Source organism: Pipistrellus kuhlii, unplaced genomic scaffold (assembly GCF_014108245.1).
Source record: "Pipistrellus kuhlii isolate mPipKuh1 unplaced genomic scaffold, mPipKuh1.p scaffold_m20_p_7, whole genome shotgun sequence".
NCBI classification, from domain to species: Eukaryota; Metazoa; Chordata; class Mammalia; order Chiroptera; family Vespertilionidae; genus Pipistrellus; species Pipistrellus kuhlii.
In genome coordinates, this window is record NW_023425573.1 from 12,434,720 (window position 1) to 12,450,279 (window position 15,560).

The 15,560-nt window shown below is 41.7% G+C and overlaps 1 protein-coding gene across 3 annotated transcripts in view; it reads left to right on the plus strand.

The window, feature by feature from the left end:
* SATB2 (SATB homeobox 2) overlaps nucleotides 1-15,118 on the plus strand; it is a 168,558-nt gene extending 153,440 nt beyond the window's left edge. For all 3 annotated transcript variants that reach the window (XM_036421737.2, XM_036421742.2, XM_036421743.2), the window contains one exon: nucleotides 11,955-15,118. In XM_036421737.2, the coding sequence (XP_036277630.1) occupies nucleotides 11,955-12,416 (462 nt within the window). In that variant the 3' untranslated portion in view covers nucleotides 12,417-15,118. The remainder of the gene's footprint in view (nucleotides 1-11,954) is intronic.
* Nucleotides 15,119-15,560: the final 442 nt, after the last annotated feature.

The following is a 15,560-nucleotide window of genomic DNA, read 5'->3' on the forward strand; positions in this document are numbered from 1 at the left end:
TGGGGTCTGTGTTTTGTTTTGTTTTGTTTTTAATATATTTTATTGATTTTGTACAGAGAGGAAGGGAGAGAGATAGAGAGTTAGAAACATCGATGAGAGAGAGTCATCGATCAGCTGCCTCTTGCACACCCCCTACGGGGCTATGCCCTTGACTGGAATCAAACCCGGGACCTTTCAGTCCCCAAGCCGACGCTCTATCCATTGAGCCAAACCGGTTTTGGCAATGGGTCTGTGCTTTTTTAAAAGTGGGGTTAACATGTGGGAGGGGAGCTTCTCCATCATGTATTCAAGTTTTTCTAACTTCTTTGTCTTCACTTTTCACTCCTAACTTGAAACACTGAATAGTATCCCTTGAGGTTTCTGGGGTTATTTTTACAGTTTAATTGGAAGATATTTATTCACACCAAAATGAATTTGTGCTCAAAACGTAAATGGAAACGGAACATACTTTTGTGTTTTTCTTCACTTCCCAGCCCTAAGCAGCAGCGAGAGTGTGTTTGCTATGGGTTGACCTCTGGGGATTGTGACTTGGGGCCAGAGCTCCATTTCATGTATTCATTTCTTTCTTTGAAGAATAAATGCAACAGTACCCACTTACATTTTTAAATATAGTAAGTGCTTTGATAATACTCTAATTCTATGATTAAATGGGTATAGAAGCTTGACACCCTATGTATAGTGAGTGTGTAAATCAGGAGGAGTAATGCTTTCTTTCAGGGATGCTCACATAATTTATTGAGATTCTTTGACTTAAAGTATATATATACATGTTATCCTCATTTCTAGGCCATTCTTTACCAAAGAGGTATTTTCAAGTTATTTCTGTCACTGGGTTTATAAATACTAGGAGATTTGGAAGTGGCTTGAGTTCTGACTCTAGCTTTATCTTAGGAATCATTTTCTTGAATTGGCTACATGATATCTGTACTTAGGAAAATGCATCTATTCTATACCTCCATTTAACTTAATATGTTTTCATAATACAGGAACAAGAATTCTGCTCTGGTTAAGCTTACTGGATGCAATGTATTGATCTGAAGTAGTGTCTGCATTCTATCTTTAAAATCTTATTTGAATCTGTTTTAAAAATTCACAGTTTAGAGGTCACTGAGTCACCTATCACTGGCATTGGTGGTTGTTTTCATCCGGGTCACACCGTTACTGACCTTGAGAATTAGGTTAGCCAGCTGGATTCGCTGTCTAAGAATTCCAATGGGTCGTTCTTATCCCAAACCCTTCCCACATCTTTCTCTTTTGTTCTTTGATATTTATGTGGTATATTATGCATTTTCAGGTTGGCTCTTTTAATACATTATGAATTCCTGGTATTCAAGTGATCCCAACCTTTGACCCTCTTTGTTTAGTCATCCTGGTTATCTTTAACTTTAACTAGACCTTTTTTTTTTTTTTTTTCGTTCATGATGGCGCAACAGCCACTTTTTTCTTGGTTATATCCATGAAGCAAGTCATGCATTTGTTTTAAAACCATTATTCCACAGGTAACTGTCTGTCCTCGTCATGTCCATGTTAGTCCTTAATCATTTTAACACAAATATAAAGTCTTTAAAGACACTTCAGTGGTACCTGTACCTTCATTCTAGTCTTAAAGAGATGGGTCTTCTCTGTGCATGTTCCTGTTTTGAGAAGACACTGTGTAGGGAGTGCGGGTGCATGGGTGCAGGGAGAATCTAAATGCCCATGGGTGTCAAGCCAAGTGGAACTGGGGTGGGTGGGATGGGACATGGTTTCTCCTGGGCAAAAGGATACATGGTCATGGCCTGGACCATTCTGAGGAGTCTGTTCCTCCTGAGTCATCGCATGGATGCTGTCTGTCCTGTTGGTAGAATGTTGGGCATACTATCAGTGATGCTGATGAAGGGAAAGGTAGCATTGCCTTTAGATTTAAGATATGTCCATGCTTTACCTCTTTACATTCTAACAGGAGAAATGGTTGTTTGTTAAGCTGCATGATGTCTGTGCGATTGAGATATAGTTGCTCATCTTGACTCTGCTTAATTTACTGTCTGTCAGCTCGTCTCTTACACTGCAGGAGCAGCCATCCAGCTGCTACCTCTTCTGTGTTTGCACACTCTGACCACTCTCAAGAGTTGGATTAGTGACTGCACCCCACCCTCTTTTTTTTTTTTTTTTTTCACCCAAACCATCCCAAAGTCTTTAGCATAAGTTGTTCTCAGTTTGTTACCAAAGAGGAAATGATATAAGCCAAAGGCTGTTTTAAGAACCAGGCTTCCTCCAACACCCAAGTTTATTCTAACAGATTATTGTGTCATTGTGCTTTTATCTTTGTCCAAAGTGTTTATTTTGAGAAGCAATTATTAAACTCCATTAAAAACATACATGATGTCCCAATATCATCTTGGTTACAATATTAAAGGAAACTCAGACTAAGGCTGGATGAAATTGAACACATATTTCCATGTCAGACTTCCTAGCATTTTGCTTGTTTGTATTGATTTCTCTAGACATGATCTTCTTTTATTGAGCACTGCTCTTTTTTTTCCCTTATTCTCTCTCCTTTTTTAATTTTTAAAACAATCCCCTTCCTATAGCTGTATGTGCTAAGAGCAATTGTAAAAGGAGACTGACTTATATTAAACCTGCCTGGAGTCAAAATGTAATCTAACACCTGTAGTCTGCAATTTGTCATCACTTCATGGATACTTTTTTTTTTTTTTTAATAACAGATTTCCTGAGTTTTGACCTTAGGATACTGTATAATCCAAAAAAAGCAACAAAAACTAAACCATGGTTTTTAATAAGTCTTATAATGTTAGGATGTGAAATTACAACCATAAGAGCCAACTCAAGTAAGATCACTTGGACTTAGAAATAGTCGGAATTGTGTTTCTTGGAGAATGGTTTGCCTGTGAAAATGTCTTTGAGTGATAAAGTCAAGACCGGTCGTAATGCCTGTGTAGTTTCTCTTACATTCATTCTTTAAGATGCGCCCGGGGACTTGGCTCAGATAGGGATGTCTTAAACTGTGGGGTCCATTTTGAATTTTATAGTGAAGTGCTTGATTTTCATTTGGAAAAAGACAGGCCTGTATGTAGAGTGTGATTCATGTAATTCAGAGTTTTCATACCTTTTGGTATCAGGATCCCTTTTTACTTTGCCTTTTGAGAACTCCAATAATGTATTTTAATTCTTAGTATTTACCATAGTAGAAATTAATTCTGAGAAATTTTTAAAAATGTTTAACTTTAAAATAATTGTGAGAATATGTGATATGTATAAATAATATATTTTATGAAAAAATAACTATTTCTAAAACAACGAAATTAGAAGATTCCATAGGTTTATATATATTTCTATAAATATTTTAAATATCTGGCTTAACTGGATCCTCATAATTGCTTTTTCATTCAATCTGACACGATATGTGGTTTTGGTTCAAGTAAATGAAGAAAAGCAATCCTCCAACAGACATGCAGTTAGAAAGGGAAGGAATATATTAATAGCCTCCCCAGGTAATATTCTTCTTGATACTATAGCAAAACTCTGCAAGTGGTTTCTTACAGGACCCTAAAATCATATTAATGAACTTTTCATATATATATAATATATATATATATTTTTTTCTTTGTAATTCATTCATTTGCCTTATGCCTTGAATGGTTCTTTTACTTGTTTATGATGTTGCAATACCATGACTTGGTCATTTGGAAAATATTGAGTTATGTAGATCTAAATTTTGAGATATTCCATTCTAGGACATCTTAAAGAATTATTAAATCACCACCAATATCATTAGGAAAATTTTAAGATTTTGAGGAGGTGTTAATTTTACAATGGCAACTACAAGTTTTCCAAAATTTGAATTTTTGCTTGAAAGATCCATTTTTATCATTGGCAACAAATACTCTCAGAGATTTTCCTTGAAGTAGCAGGCTTACTTCACTTTTAAGGAAATGTCTGCCAACAACCCAACCCTGAATAATCCTAGTTTGTCTGTTAGTTGTTCCTTCCAATAGAAATCATGCTCTTTCTCATGACCACCATCTTCCATCTTCCTACTTATACCTATAGAAAGGAGTCTCATTTCCTCACACAGAATATTTTGAAAAGATATGCTTAAGGGTTGAGACTTAATACAATTCATCATCTATTACTACATCATCAAGGGCCTTCTTACATGAAAATGGCTTTCCTACTGTGCGTGTGGCTGTGAAGAAGACAGTGCAGCTTGATGCCGCTGACCTGATTTATGCCAGCAGGCCAGCATGTTCCCAGCACTGCTTTTGCACCTTCACTATACATCTCAGCACGATCAGAATGCAAATACTGTCTTAGTTCTGCCATGAAAATAGTTTTGAGGTCATGGACGTCTTAATGGGGTATCAGGGTCCTCCTGGGTATCTCTAGACCACATTTTGAGAACTATTGACAAAGGATGTTTTTCTAAAGGGAGCCCACCTCCAATAGGACTATGACTGTGAAGTATACTAATTTCAGGTAATAGATGCTAAGAGGTAACTTGTGCCCATGTGCTAGGTGGCTTGTTAAAGATCAAAGACAGAGGGAGTGTATGAGCAAAAGAAATAAGAGCACATATTGATTGACACCTCTATTTGTAGATTTTTTTGGTCTTTGGTGTGAAAGGAAAGAGATCTCTGAATTTGTTGATGACTCAATTGATAGAAAATACATGAGGCAGTATACTACTGATGCTTAAATCCTCTTTTCATTTTCCAATGATAGTAGTTTATGAAAACCTTATGACGAGAACTCTTCTAAGAACTTGACATGCACTGTCTCGCTTATTCCTCATATCACTTCATGAAAGATGTTCCAGAATAGCACAGTGGTTTTCTCAGACTCACCAGGCTAATAAACAGAAGTGCTTTTGGGACTAAGGACTGGATTCTAACCAGAACTTTGAGACCCCCAAACTCTTGCTCACAAGTTCTGTAACAATCATTTTATAGGTTATACTGTTCCCTGGAATGTGTTTTTTTGCTTTTGTTTTTAAACACAAGAAATGGTAAATATTTATATTTGCTCTCCTATACACTAAATGTAAGTTTCTGTGATGAGTAGTTTCTTTACTTTTAAAACATAGCTTTGTAAAAAAAAAAATTAATAGTAAGATGTGTAGAACAGGAATAATAACTGGTCTGGAAGTAGAGAGGATATGGCATCAATTTAGTGCCACAGAGCACAGACGACATGAGCACTCAGTGTACCGGCATATGGTGTGCCAGTGTGTAGGTCACAGTCCAATCGTTGAGATAGATATGCGGTATTTACATTCATTATTAATCATTAATGCTAAGTTCTCCCCCATTGAATTTTTGAGCCAAAATTAAGTCTTAACTGATGCTTTTGAAAAAAAGGGGAATATTAGGAGGTAGCACTGGGTTGTTGAAATGTAAGACAAATATCTCAAGTTATATGATCCTTTTTATATATGGTATTCTTTTAGATAGTAGAATTTATTCATCCATTTATTTAACAAAGTCTAATTGAGTTATGCACAGGGCCTTTCAACCAGTTGTTATCATCTGTTAAATATATTCCTCTCGGGACTCTCAGCGGAAGAATGCTTTCCTCTTTGGGGTCAACTGTTTTACATTCTGTCGTCATAGAATGTGGTAAAAGTAAACCAATCCAAGTAATTCTCATGCTTACTCAAAATAGATGCAACAGAGCCACCTTGTTTGTGTCTTCATCTCCTGTGGACATGGTCATGTGTCAGCCCTGAGTACCTGAAGCTCGGGGGAGGCGCACCTCTCTGGGTGGGACTTGTCCTGAGAGGTGGTGGAAGCTACCACCTGGGCAAGTCTGTTTCAACCGATTGCCACCCTGGATCAGCCACCCTCTGCAGTCACCTCCTTAATAATTTCTCATTTTCTCTCTATAAAGAGACCACAAAGTCTTGGCTTATTATAAGTAATCCATTTCACCCCATAATGATACAGTGAATTATATACTTTCCTCAACTTAATCGTTCAAGATCTCACTTCCTTCCCTGCAGGCAGAAACCATTATATTTTACACATGACTCCCAGCTGGTTTTCATTGAGGCCCTCAAAATGTATTTGAACACTGAGAGGTTTAAGAAGCACTGCTTTATCTTCCTTAGATTTTGTCATGGTTCCATTTTGTCCCTGCGTTTTCAAGATGTTCAGTTCTGAGGGCAGAGCAACGACGTGTCCATATTCCCACTGCGCTTCATCGCTGGGCAAGGAGACTTGGATTTCATTCTGCAGCTGATGTCGCTTTTGAATATATTTACAATTTTTTTTTTTGGTCACATCTTCATGTCTATTTATATTTGTGTATGTCATATTTAGACCAGGGAGACTTCAGCAAATAAATTAGAAGGAACTGAGACATTTAGCTTTCTATTTGTTTATGTCCTACCCATAACCCACTCATCAACACTTAAGTGTTGAAGATAGGACTCCTCGTTAGAAAGCTTTGTAAGTTAATAGGTTCAATTATTATAGACATTCCATAAGTATTTGATGAATGGATCCTTTTTTCACTCTTTTGACCCAAGGTTGATGGTTTTAAACATAATTTCTTTTAGACACGCTAAGCACATCCGGTGAAGAGGGTAGCCGTCAGCTAAGTGTAAGTTGGCCATTCTGTCGAGGAGAGTAGTGCCCGTTCATCCACCTGGTTGTGTTTCTGCTTAGTCACCCTGGTTATCTTTAACTCCCTATTATGGAGAGCCCAGTAATACCTTACCAACTGATTTTTTCTTACCTCACAGGTGGAGAGATGCCTATTTCTCTCCTCTCTGGTAACAGTGCCAGTTTCACATCCTGCTATATTCTGGGCTAGGTCAGATTCTGATGGCAGTGCATAGTGAGGACGTTCATCACGTTGACCGTGGATGCCAAAGTCCTTTGCTCTGGCAAAGGCCACCTCTGCACTGTCTCCTGTAGGCTGCCCACCAGCACTTCCTGTGATGAGGGAACTGTGCCCTGTCCGCGATGTCCAAGATGGTATTGCCCAGTGTGGCCATCAAGCACTTGGGAAGTGGCTAACGCGACTGAGGAACTGAGCTTTCTCTTTTTCAGTTTCATTAATTTCATTCTACACGTGAGCATGCGGTGTGGCTAGTGGCTGTTGTGTTGAATGGCAGAGCTCTAACAAGGCGTTTTCCTTGATGTTTCAAATACACCGAGTGTCTTGCTGCCTCCGGCCCTTCTGCTGGCTATTCGAGGCTGTTCTTCTTGGCTTGGTCCTCACTCCCTCCGGCCTCTGCTCAAATGCTTCCTCCTTAGGGAGTCACTGTTTCTAAAATAATGTCCTCTCCCCTCCCCTTTCCTCCTCATCTGTTGCTCTATTATTGCTTATCAGAGTTATTGCTATCTGATGTTTTATTTAAGGTCTGCCACCTTAAATAAGAGACTTGGTTCAATTTTCCAATGTAATCCTGCTCATAGAAGGCAGGGGCACATATGTGTAAGGGCATTGGATTTAAAAGCAGACAGACACATTTTAGAATCATGGTACTGCTACTCATAAGATCTGTGGCCCCAGACAAATTGTCTGAACTCTCCAAACTCCAGTGTTCTCATCATAAAATGGGGTAAAAAATACCTACCTCCAGAATTACTATGAAAATAAAATAAAATAAAATATACTTACAGCATTTAAGCCAGTTTTTTTTAGCCCATAATACACTTCCTATGAATGCTACCACCTACTAATACCATCATTATTTTTGTTTTCTTTTATTATTGAAGCCAATTAGAAATTTCAGGGCTATTAACCCTAATTATCATATTGAAAAGTCAACAGTAGAAGCTATGGCAGTCAACTGATGTTTCACTCTCACATCAATGTTTCTCACTCCCTCTCCCTTCTTCTCCCTCTCTTAAAAAAAAAAAAAAAATCAATAATAATAAATACCCCAAGACCTTAGGTAAGTCCTTTTGGTGACTTATAAGACAGTCTGACCTTAGAGCTACTCATTTTGTCAATCTCCATTTTTCCTTATCTCTTCAATGAAGCTAGAAATATCACTTACCCTTGTTCACAGAACCAGTGCCAGGCTGCCCCACTCACTGTAGGGCCTGGACCAGAAACAAGATGGTCCACTTCGTAGATTACGTCTGCTATTGTTACTTCTCTGAGAAACACCTTCTCCTCCTGTGATGGGCTGGCATTGTTCCTGGGCCACCTGCTTCCTCAGACCCCCAGCACCCCGTGGTCTTCATTTCCAATGTCAAGGGTTTCCTGAGACGCTCTGTGTTTTCAGGTTGCTGGTGATCCAGATAGCACTTCCCGGCTGCACCAGGCGGGCGGTAAACACCCTGGGCAGCTCTCAGCACGGCCTGGCACAGGGGCCACGGTCAGCAAGGGCAGCTGTGACCCCGCTGCTCCTGTCTCACGTGTGGCTTCCTGTGTGCATGTGTTGCCGCTGCCGTGTCCTAATGAAGCAGGGAGGTGGCAAGGGCCTGCCGGGCGGACAGACCCTGTCCTGCGGAAAGACTACAGTAACTTCCAAGGAGAGTTTTGGAAAAATCTCTTTAAACCTAACCAGTGCACAATGGAAAACCCCTAAAGAACCAATCTGATGATTTAATTAAATGGAACCGTTGTGCTGACTTTTACTACAGAAGGCAGGCATAATTAGAAAATGGGGCGTTTTAATTCTCTTTTGTTTTCCAATTAATGCAATTGCTCTAATAGGGGGTCCTCGTGCTTGAGTATGTGATCTTTGGGTATGTATGTATTCCATACATAACTCTGGCCTCCTCTCTCGCCAGAAGGCCCCCCCCTCACCTGTTGACATAGGGGTCCATTGATGGCAGGGCTCGGCTGCCCACACTTTGACCTCAGAGGCGGCGTCTTCCTGCCATCAAAGCTGCCATGGGCAGTGCGGCCCACCACGCCACTCCACGGCTCCTGCTGCTGTAATTAGGGTGTCGGAGTAATGGGGCTCACTTTTCTGCTGATGCCAGCTCCCCACGGCAGACCACACGAGTTTGCTCTTAGTTGAAAGCGATAAAGCAAATGCCAGGAACATTCATTTTAATTGGCCAACATCACAGGGACCTCCTGAGCCACTGTTCCATGGTCTCTGTTTCAGATTCCTTTTCACTCCCGGCAGCCAGCTTGGAAGGAGATATATATTTTTTTAATATATTTTATTGATTTTGTACAGAGAGGAAGGGAGAGAGATAGAGAGTTAGAGACATCGATGAGAGATAGACATTGATGAGAGATAAACATCGATGCCTCTTGCACACCCCCTACTGGGGATATGCCCGCAACCAAGGTACATGCCCTTGACCGGAATCGAACCCGGGACCTTTCAGTCCCCAAGCCGACACTCTATCCATTGAGCCAAACCGGTCTTGGCAGGAGATATTTTTTTTTGCACTGGATTGTCCTTTTCATGATTGCCTTGATTGTCACTTGATTATGAGTTATATATTTATTTGAAAAGTTATGTGTGTGTGTGTGTGTGTGTGTGTGTGTGTGTGTGTGTATATATATATATATATATATATATATATATGTATATATTTGAAAAGTTCCATCCTTTTTTATCGTTATTGTAGGTAACAATTTCATCTGCCCTAATATTTATTAAATTCTATGTAGGAGAACATTGCTGAGTAGTTATTTTCTCATCAGATGGTCCCTAAGACGAGGATGAATGCCAGAGGTTTATTTTTTTTCTTAAACACTTGCTTTGATGGTGATGTTTTATAACTAAAAAAGGAAAACGGGTCACGTGGGTAGTGTGTGGTGGTGACAGTGAGGGTGGGAAGACCAGTGATTCTTTCATGTAACTAGACATATTTTCTTCAGCACCAATTAGACGGACTTCTCACGAACCTCTGGAAAGTATTTAACTTGTTACTTTAACCTGAAAAAGATGGTATAAAATAGGAGAGAATGGTGAGAGGAGGAATGCGTGTGTAGTTTTTAGAAAGTACACTCACTGTTCTTAAAGGGCCTGGCAGGATCCGGGCAGTTAGGCAGGATCCGGGTGGAAGAGATGCGGCCTTTGCCTGTACAATGGACAGAAGCTTGTAAGGAGGGTCACCGAGGGCGCCTCTTCATTCCACAGCATCGCATCGCTGCGGCCCTTGCGAGGTGTGAGCAGAGCTGAGCTTCCTTCTCGGGATCCCTCCCCGCTTTCCACCCAGGCCTCCCCCACACGGCCCTTCTCGCATGGGCCGATGGTGAGAGCCCAGGGAGTGGTTCTGACAGTCTCCTCTGGATTGCTTCCTTTCTTTTGTCAGATTTAAAAGGGGGAATTATTTTATGCAGAGGGATATCGTTAAGAAGCCATTTTGAAGATCAAGAATAAACTTGCTACCCTGGCGGGTGTGCTCAGTGGTGAGAGCCCTGTCCCAGTGCACCAGAAGGGTCCTGGCTTCTCTTTCCAGTCAGGGCACAGACCCAGGTTGTGGGTGTAGTTCCTATGTTGGGGTGTGTAGGGGAGGCAACTGATGATGTTTCCCTTTCACATGGTGTTTCTCTTCCTCTCCCTCCTTCTCTCTCTAGAATCAATGAAAAAAACATATCCTTGGGTGAGGATTAAAAAAAAAAAAAAAAAAAAAGCTTGCCTAACTAGTTTATTTTTTTTTAATAAGTGTGGGATAGGTAGAGATAAAACAGAAATTTAAATTAATTACAACTAAAAAAAACCTTGATATTAAGGATAGAAATACAGAAAGTAGACAATGTGTGCCAAACAGGTTTAATAGTTCGTAGTGACGTTGTGAAAGTCCACCTATTTGATTATGAAACAGCCATTAAAAATTCATAATTCACAAAAAACGTTTTACCTTTCAATTAATGTGCAAGTTTTTATTTGAAAATATATATTTAAGGATCAAAAATCAGAGCCAAGAGAAACTATAAAAAAGTTCACAGTGTTAGGAAGCATTGGTTTTCTGGCTGCAATATTCACGATTCCTCTAAGCGTGACTGTGAGGCTGATGGTCACAATGGCTGTCATTTCCTGGAAGTCTGCCCGAAGCCAGAAGTGGATCCACCGTGGCCCATGGGCCAGGCTCAGTTTGCCACCTGTTTTTGTGAATATAATGGTATTGAAACGTCACCATGGTTGTTGGTGTGTCTGTTACTGACGGCTGGTTTCCTGCTGTAAAGGTAGAGTTGAGTCATTTAACAGAGACTGCACTATCTGCTCCCTGGCCCTCCAGTGGAAACGTTGATCAGCCTCTGACTTCAGGTGGGCTCTGCTCCTACATGCATTATGCCATTTACTCCTTGGTGCCTCATCCTGAGGAAGGTGGTCCCATCCTTCTGTGATAGGTGAGGAGATTGGGCTTGAAGATGCTCAGGGTCTGGCACAAGGATGCCTAGCTAAGTGGAAGCACCTGGACTTGAACCCGTGGGTTGTCATTGCAGAGCCTGCATGTTCCTTCTGAGTCTGGTTCCTTTGGCCTTGGCTTTTGGGGAAGTGGCAGGCACATCATGCTGGCTGACAGCCAGGAGGACCCTGGAGCCAGATTGCTTGAATTCAAATGATCTTGGCCACATGACCAACGTCTTGGTGCCTCACTGTAAATATTCGCCAACATCTCTATTACCAACCTTTAAAAAATATTTGTATTGATTTCAGAGAGGAGGGGAGAGGGAGCTAGAAACATCCATGATGAGAGAGAACCTTGGATCGGCTGCTTCCTGCATGCCCCCCACTGGAGATGGAGCCCGCAAGTTGGGCATGGGTGCCGACCGGGAATCGAACCATGACTTCCTGGTTCATAGGTTGAAGCTCCACCACTGAGCCACCAGGGCCAGGCTCTTACTAACCTCTTGTAGATGGGAGTCTACATCTCCAGCAGTGCTCTTGGGCTTTCTGGAGTCCTGCATTCCAGGTGAGCACAGACAGCCCTGCTGCACAGACAGCCCGTCTTGCAGAGGACGACATCTCGACAAAGGTCGCACTATGAGTCCCACGTTAACCTTCTTTCCGTTTGCCTCACCAGGTCCTCCACAGGCAGCAGTCCCAGCCCACCAAGGAGAGCTCCCCTCCCCGTGAGGAGGCCCCGCCCGCGCCCCCGCCCAGTGAAGACAGTTGTGCCAAAAAGCCCCGGTCCCGCACCAAGATCTCCCTGGAGGCCCTGGGGATCCTGCAGAGCTTCATCCACGATGTGGGCCTGTACCCCGACCAGGAGGCCATCCACACGCTGTCCGCGCAGCTGGACCTGCCCAAGCACACCATCATCAAGTTCTTCCAGAACCAGCGGTACCACGTGAAGCACCATGGCAAGCTCAAGGAGCACCTGGGCGCCGCGGTGGACGTGGCTGAGTACAAGGACGAGGAGCTGCTGACCGAGTCGGAGGAGAACGACAGCGAGGAGGGCTCCGAGGAGATGTTCAAGGTGGAGGCCGAGGAAGAGGGCGCGGACAAGGCCAAGGCCGCGCCCGCGGACGGCGACCAGAGATAATGTGAAGCCCCACCTGGCACAGCAATACATGGGTCCAAGGATTTTCTGTCTTCGTTGCTTTAAAAAAAAAAAAAAATTTTTTTTTTGGCTTTATTTTATTTTTGTCTCTTTTTTTTTGTTGTTTGTTTGTTTTTTCTTACCCATTTTGTTTTGACATTTCTTTGTTGCACAGGACACACCTGTAGAGTGAGTACGTTCAGTATTTCCGAATCAGAAGTCGCCTTGGCAAAGACACTCAAGTGTTACCCTCCGGCCACCGGCTGGCTCGCAGTCATGCCGATCCTGGGAGACTCTGCCTTCGCGGTTCTTGCACTTAATCGAAGAGCCAGGGGGCGAGTTCCGGGAGGAAAAGACGGACAAAACACATGAAGGAAGCGACGTGTGTGTGTGTGTGTGTGTGTGTGTGTGTGTGTGTGTGTATATGTATATATCTATATATTTACATATATAAATATATATATATGAGAATTGCATGGGACAGAGAACTTGACCATCGGGAAGAAGAGACTGTGAAATGAGTTCTTAAAGAAGAGACTTGTTCATGTATGATTCACAAAAACCACTTCACAGTGAGTCGCTTTGGCTTTTGGATAAACTTCGGCCTGCTCTCAGGGTGGGGTGACTATTTTTGAATTCCTATTTATTTTCTGTGTTTATCCCTGATTTTCCTTTTTTTAATTCTATGGCTTCCTATCTGGCAGCTTGATGGGTAATTTTTGAGGTATGTATTTAACAAAACAAATCAACACTGCCAAAAAAAATAAATAAAATAAAAAGAGAGAGAGAGAAAGAAGAAGAACGTAAAGGGAAAAAAATCAGGGCACCTTAAATGATACAAGTCCAATTACTCTTAAAGACACAATGCACACTTAACCTGACTCGATATGTTCTGTAATCCAACCTGTCGTTGCTTTAGTGAACAGACGTGTTTCTGTGGAATTCCAAATGAGTAAACCGGAAATTCGGTGCAGAGAAAACTTGGACGTTATAGCGTGGTCTCGATAAAAACGCCATTTTGACGTTAGTATGAGCCACATTTTTGTGAAACTTATTTACCTGCTCGTGGCTTACAATGAATAAGCCTGCTCATTTAAAAGTTGTTTGTTGCTGTTTTCTTTTGTCTTTGTTTTTGTTTTTAAATAGAAGATAGTTCCATGTAATGTTAAGTTAGAAAAGAAGTTGCTGCCCAATTAAAGGGGCTCCCTCTCCAATACAGCTCCCTCCGTCCCCCAAAAGGCATCTCTCACTCCTGTTTCACTCTGGGCTTCCTCTCCTTCCTGCACATCCTGTCCCCCCCCCACCGGACACTCTCATTCCTGCTCCAGCAGCCTCCGCGAGGCAGCCCTCCCAAGAGCCCGGGCTTGCGTAGGTGATGCCATTGCAGTGGAATCACCAGCTTGTCACCAACGGAAAGGTTTTCCCAGTTACCCACTCCGCAGATACTTGTACTAAAGCAGAACGGATGCCATGGGCTGCTGAGCGGAGTGGGCACTACCGCTGCATGCATTCTGCCACACCTCCCCGGCCTTTAGTTTCCTCTCAGACACACGTGTAGCATCGCCACCCACTTCCATGCGAGTCGTTGCCAGAGGAGACCTCGCCTCCAGGACCGGCCCGGAGGCCGGCGGGACAGCCCCACACCGTTGGAATTTTTTATTTTTTATCTTTTTGAGTTGTGCTCTCATGCAACCTTGTCAAAGACCTCATGCAATATCACTTTGAAAGTTATTTTCTGTTTACTACACAACCATTGTAATATAACTGTTAATACTATTTATATATTTGAAAGGTATAAAAGGTAGGAGTTTAAAAAAAAAAAAAGACAAACCTCTATGTGTAGATATTAACTCAGAACTTACACTATACAGGGAGAAGACGTTGCAATACAAGCTAATTCTAGCTGCTCAGTAACCTCTGGAGTTTTTAAAGGGACATTTTTCCTGTGCTTTTCCCAATACCGATGTTGAAAAGGTTATTCTCCACACGAGCATCACCTACCTTTGCGAAAGGATGGTTGTTTGCGGTTAAGGCCTGGGCCCAGCCTCCCCTCCCCCACTTCTGTAGCGCTCTGCGGCTGCAACCAGAACGGCCGCGGCTGCCCCCTGATCTCCGAGTTACTCTCTCCAAATTGTCTTCTTACACTGTCGCTGAAGGTCACTCTGTCCACGTCACGGAAACTGATTTGCCAAGCTCTTACAAGGTGGTTCATCGACCGATGGCATCCGCATTTGGTATCTTTTACACTTCAACCAAAAATTTATTAGGTATTTTTCAATGCTAAGTCTTGCCTTTTTATTTTTTAATTTCACTGCCGAGTTTGCAGTGGTTCTAAGTGAATCTGTGGGCATTTTAGCCTGTGGTCTTGCCAGATCTTTGCGAATTACAATGCATATATGTCTATTTATTCAATATCTGTCATATAATATCTATTTGGAAGAAGAAGAAAACTTTCTCTTGTAGTGCCTCTTGACAAAGCACAATTTCCCGCCTTTTTGTGTGTGTGTGAAATGAAAAAAACAAATTGTGTTTTATTGCGGTATCAACAATGTGAATAAGGATTAACATATTGTAAATGTTCCTTTTTTCCATGTAAATCAACTATCTTTGTTATCACTAAGTGATAATTAATTTTTAACTTATGTGCATTGTTAGGCTGTTAGAATTTTTTGGTTGTTAAAATAAAACGCATTCAATAAATATGACGTTGTTTGTCACGTATTTTACTGGGCGTTGCCTTTGCCAATTCACCTTCATGTAGAGTGAGAGATGGTGAGGAAAACCCGTTTCTTTTCTTTTTTTTAAATAAATTTTTATTGTTATAAAAATTACAAATGTTCCTTTTTTCCCCCCTACCATTGCTCTCCTCCACCAGGTTCCCACCCCACCCTCTGCCCTTTCCCCACTCCCCATTGTCCTCATCCATAGGTGCACAGTTTATGTTCAGTCTCTTCCCACATCCCCCTCTCCCCTTTTCCCCAAGAATCGTCAGTTCACTCCCCTTCCATACCTATGATTCTATTATATTCAACACTTAATATTGTTCATCAGTTTTTTTTTTAATTTCCTTGGTTTTTAGATTCACTTGTTGATAGTTACGTATTTGTTGTTCATAATTTTTATCTTTATTTACTTTCTCTTCTGAAA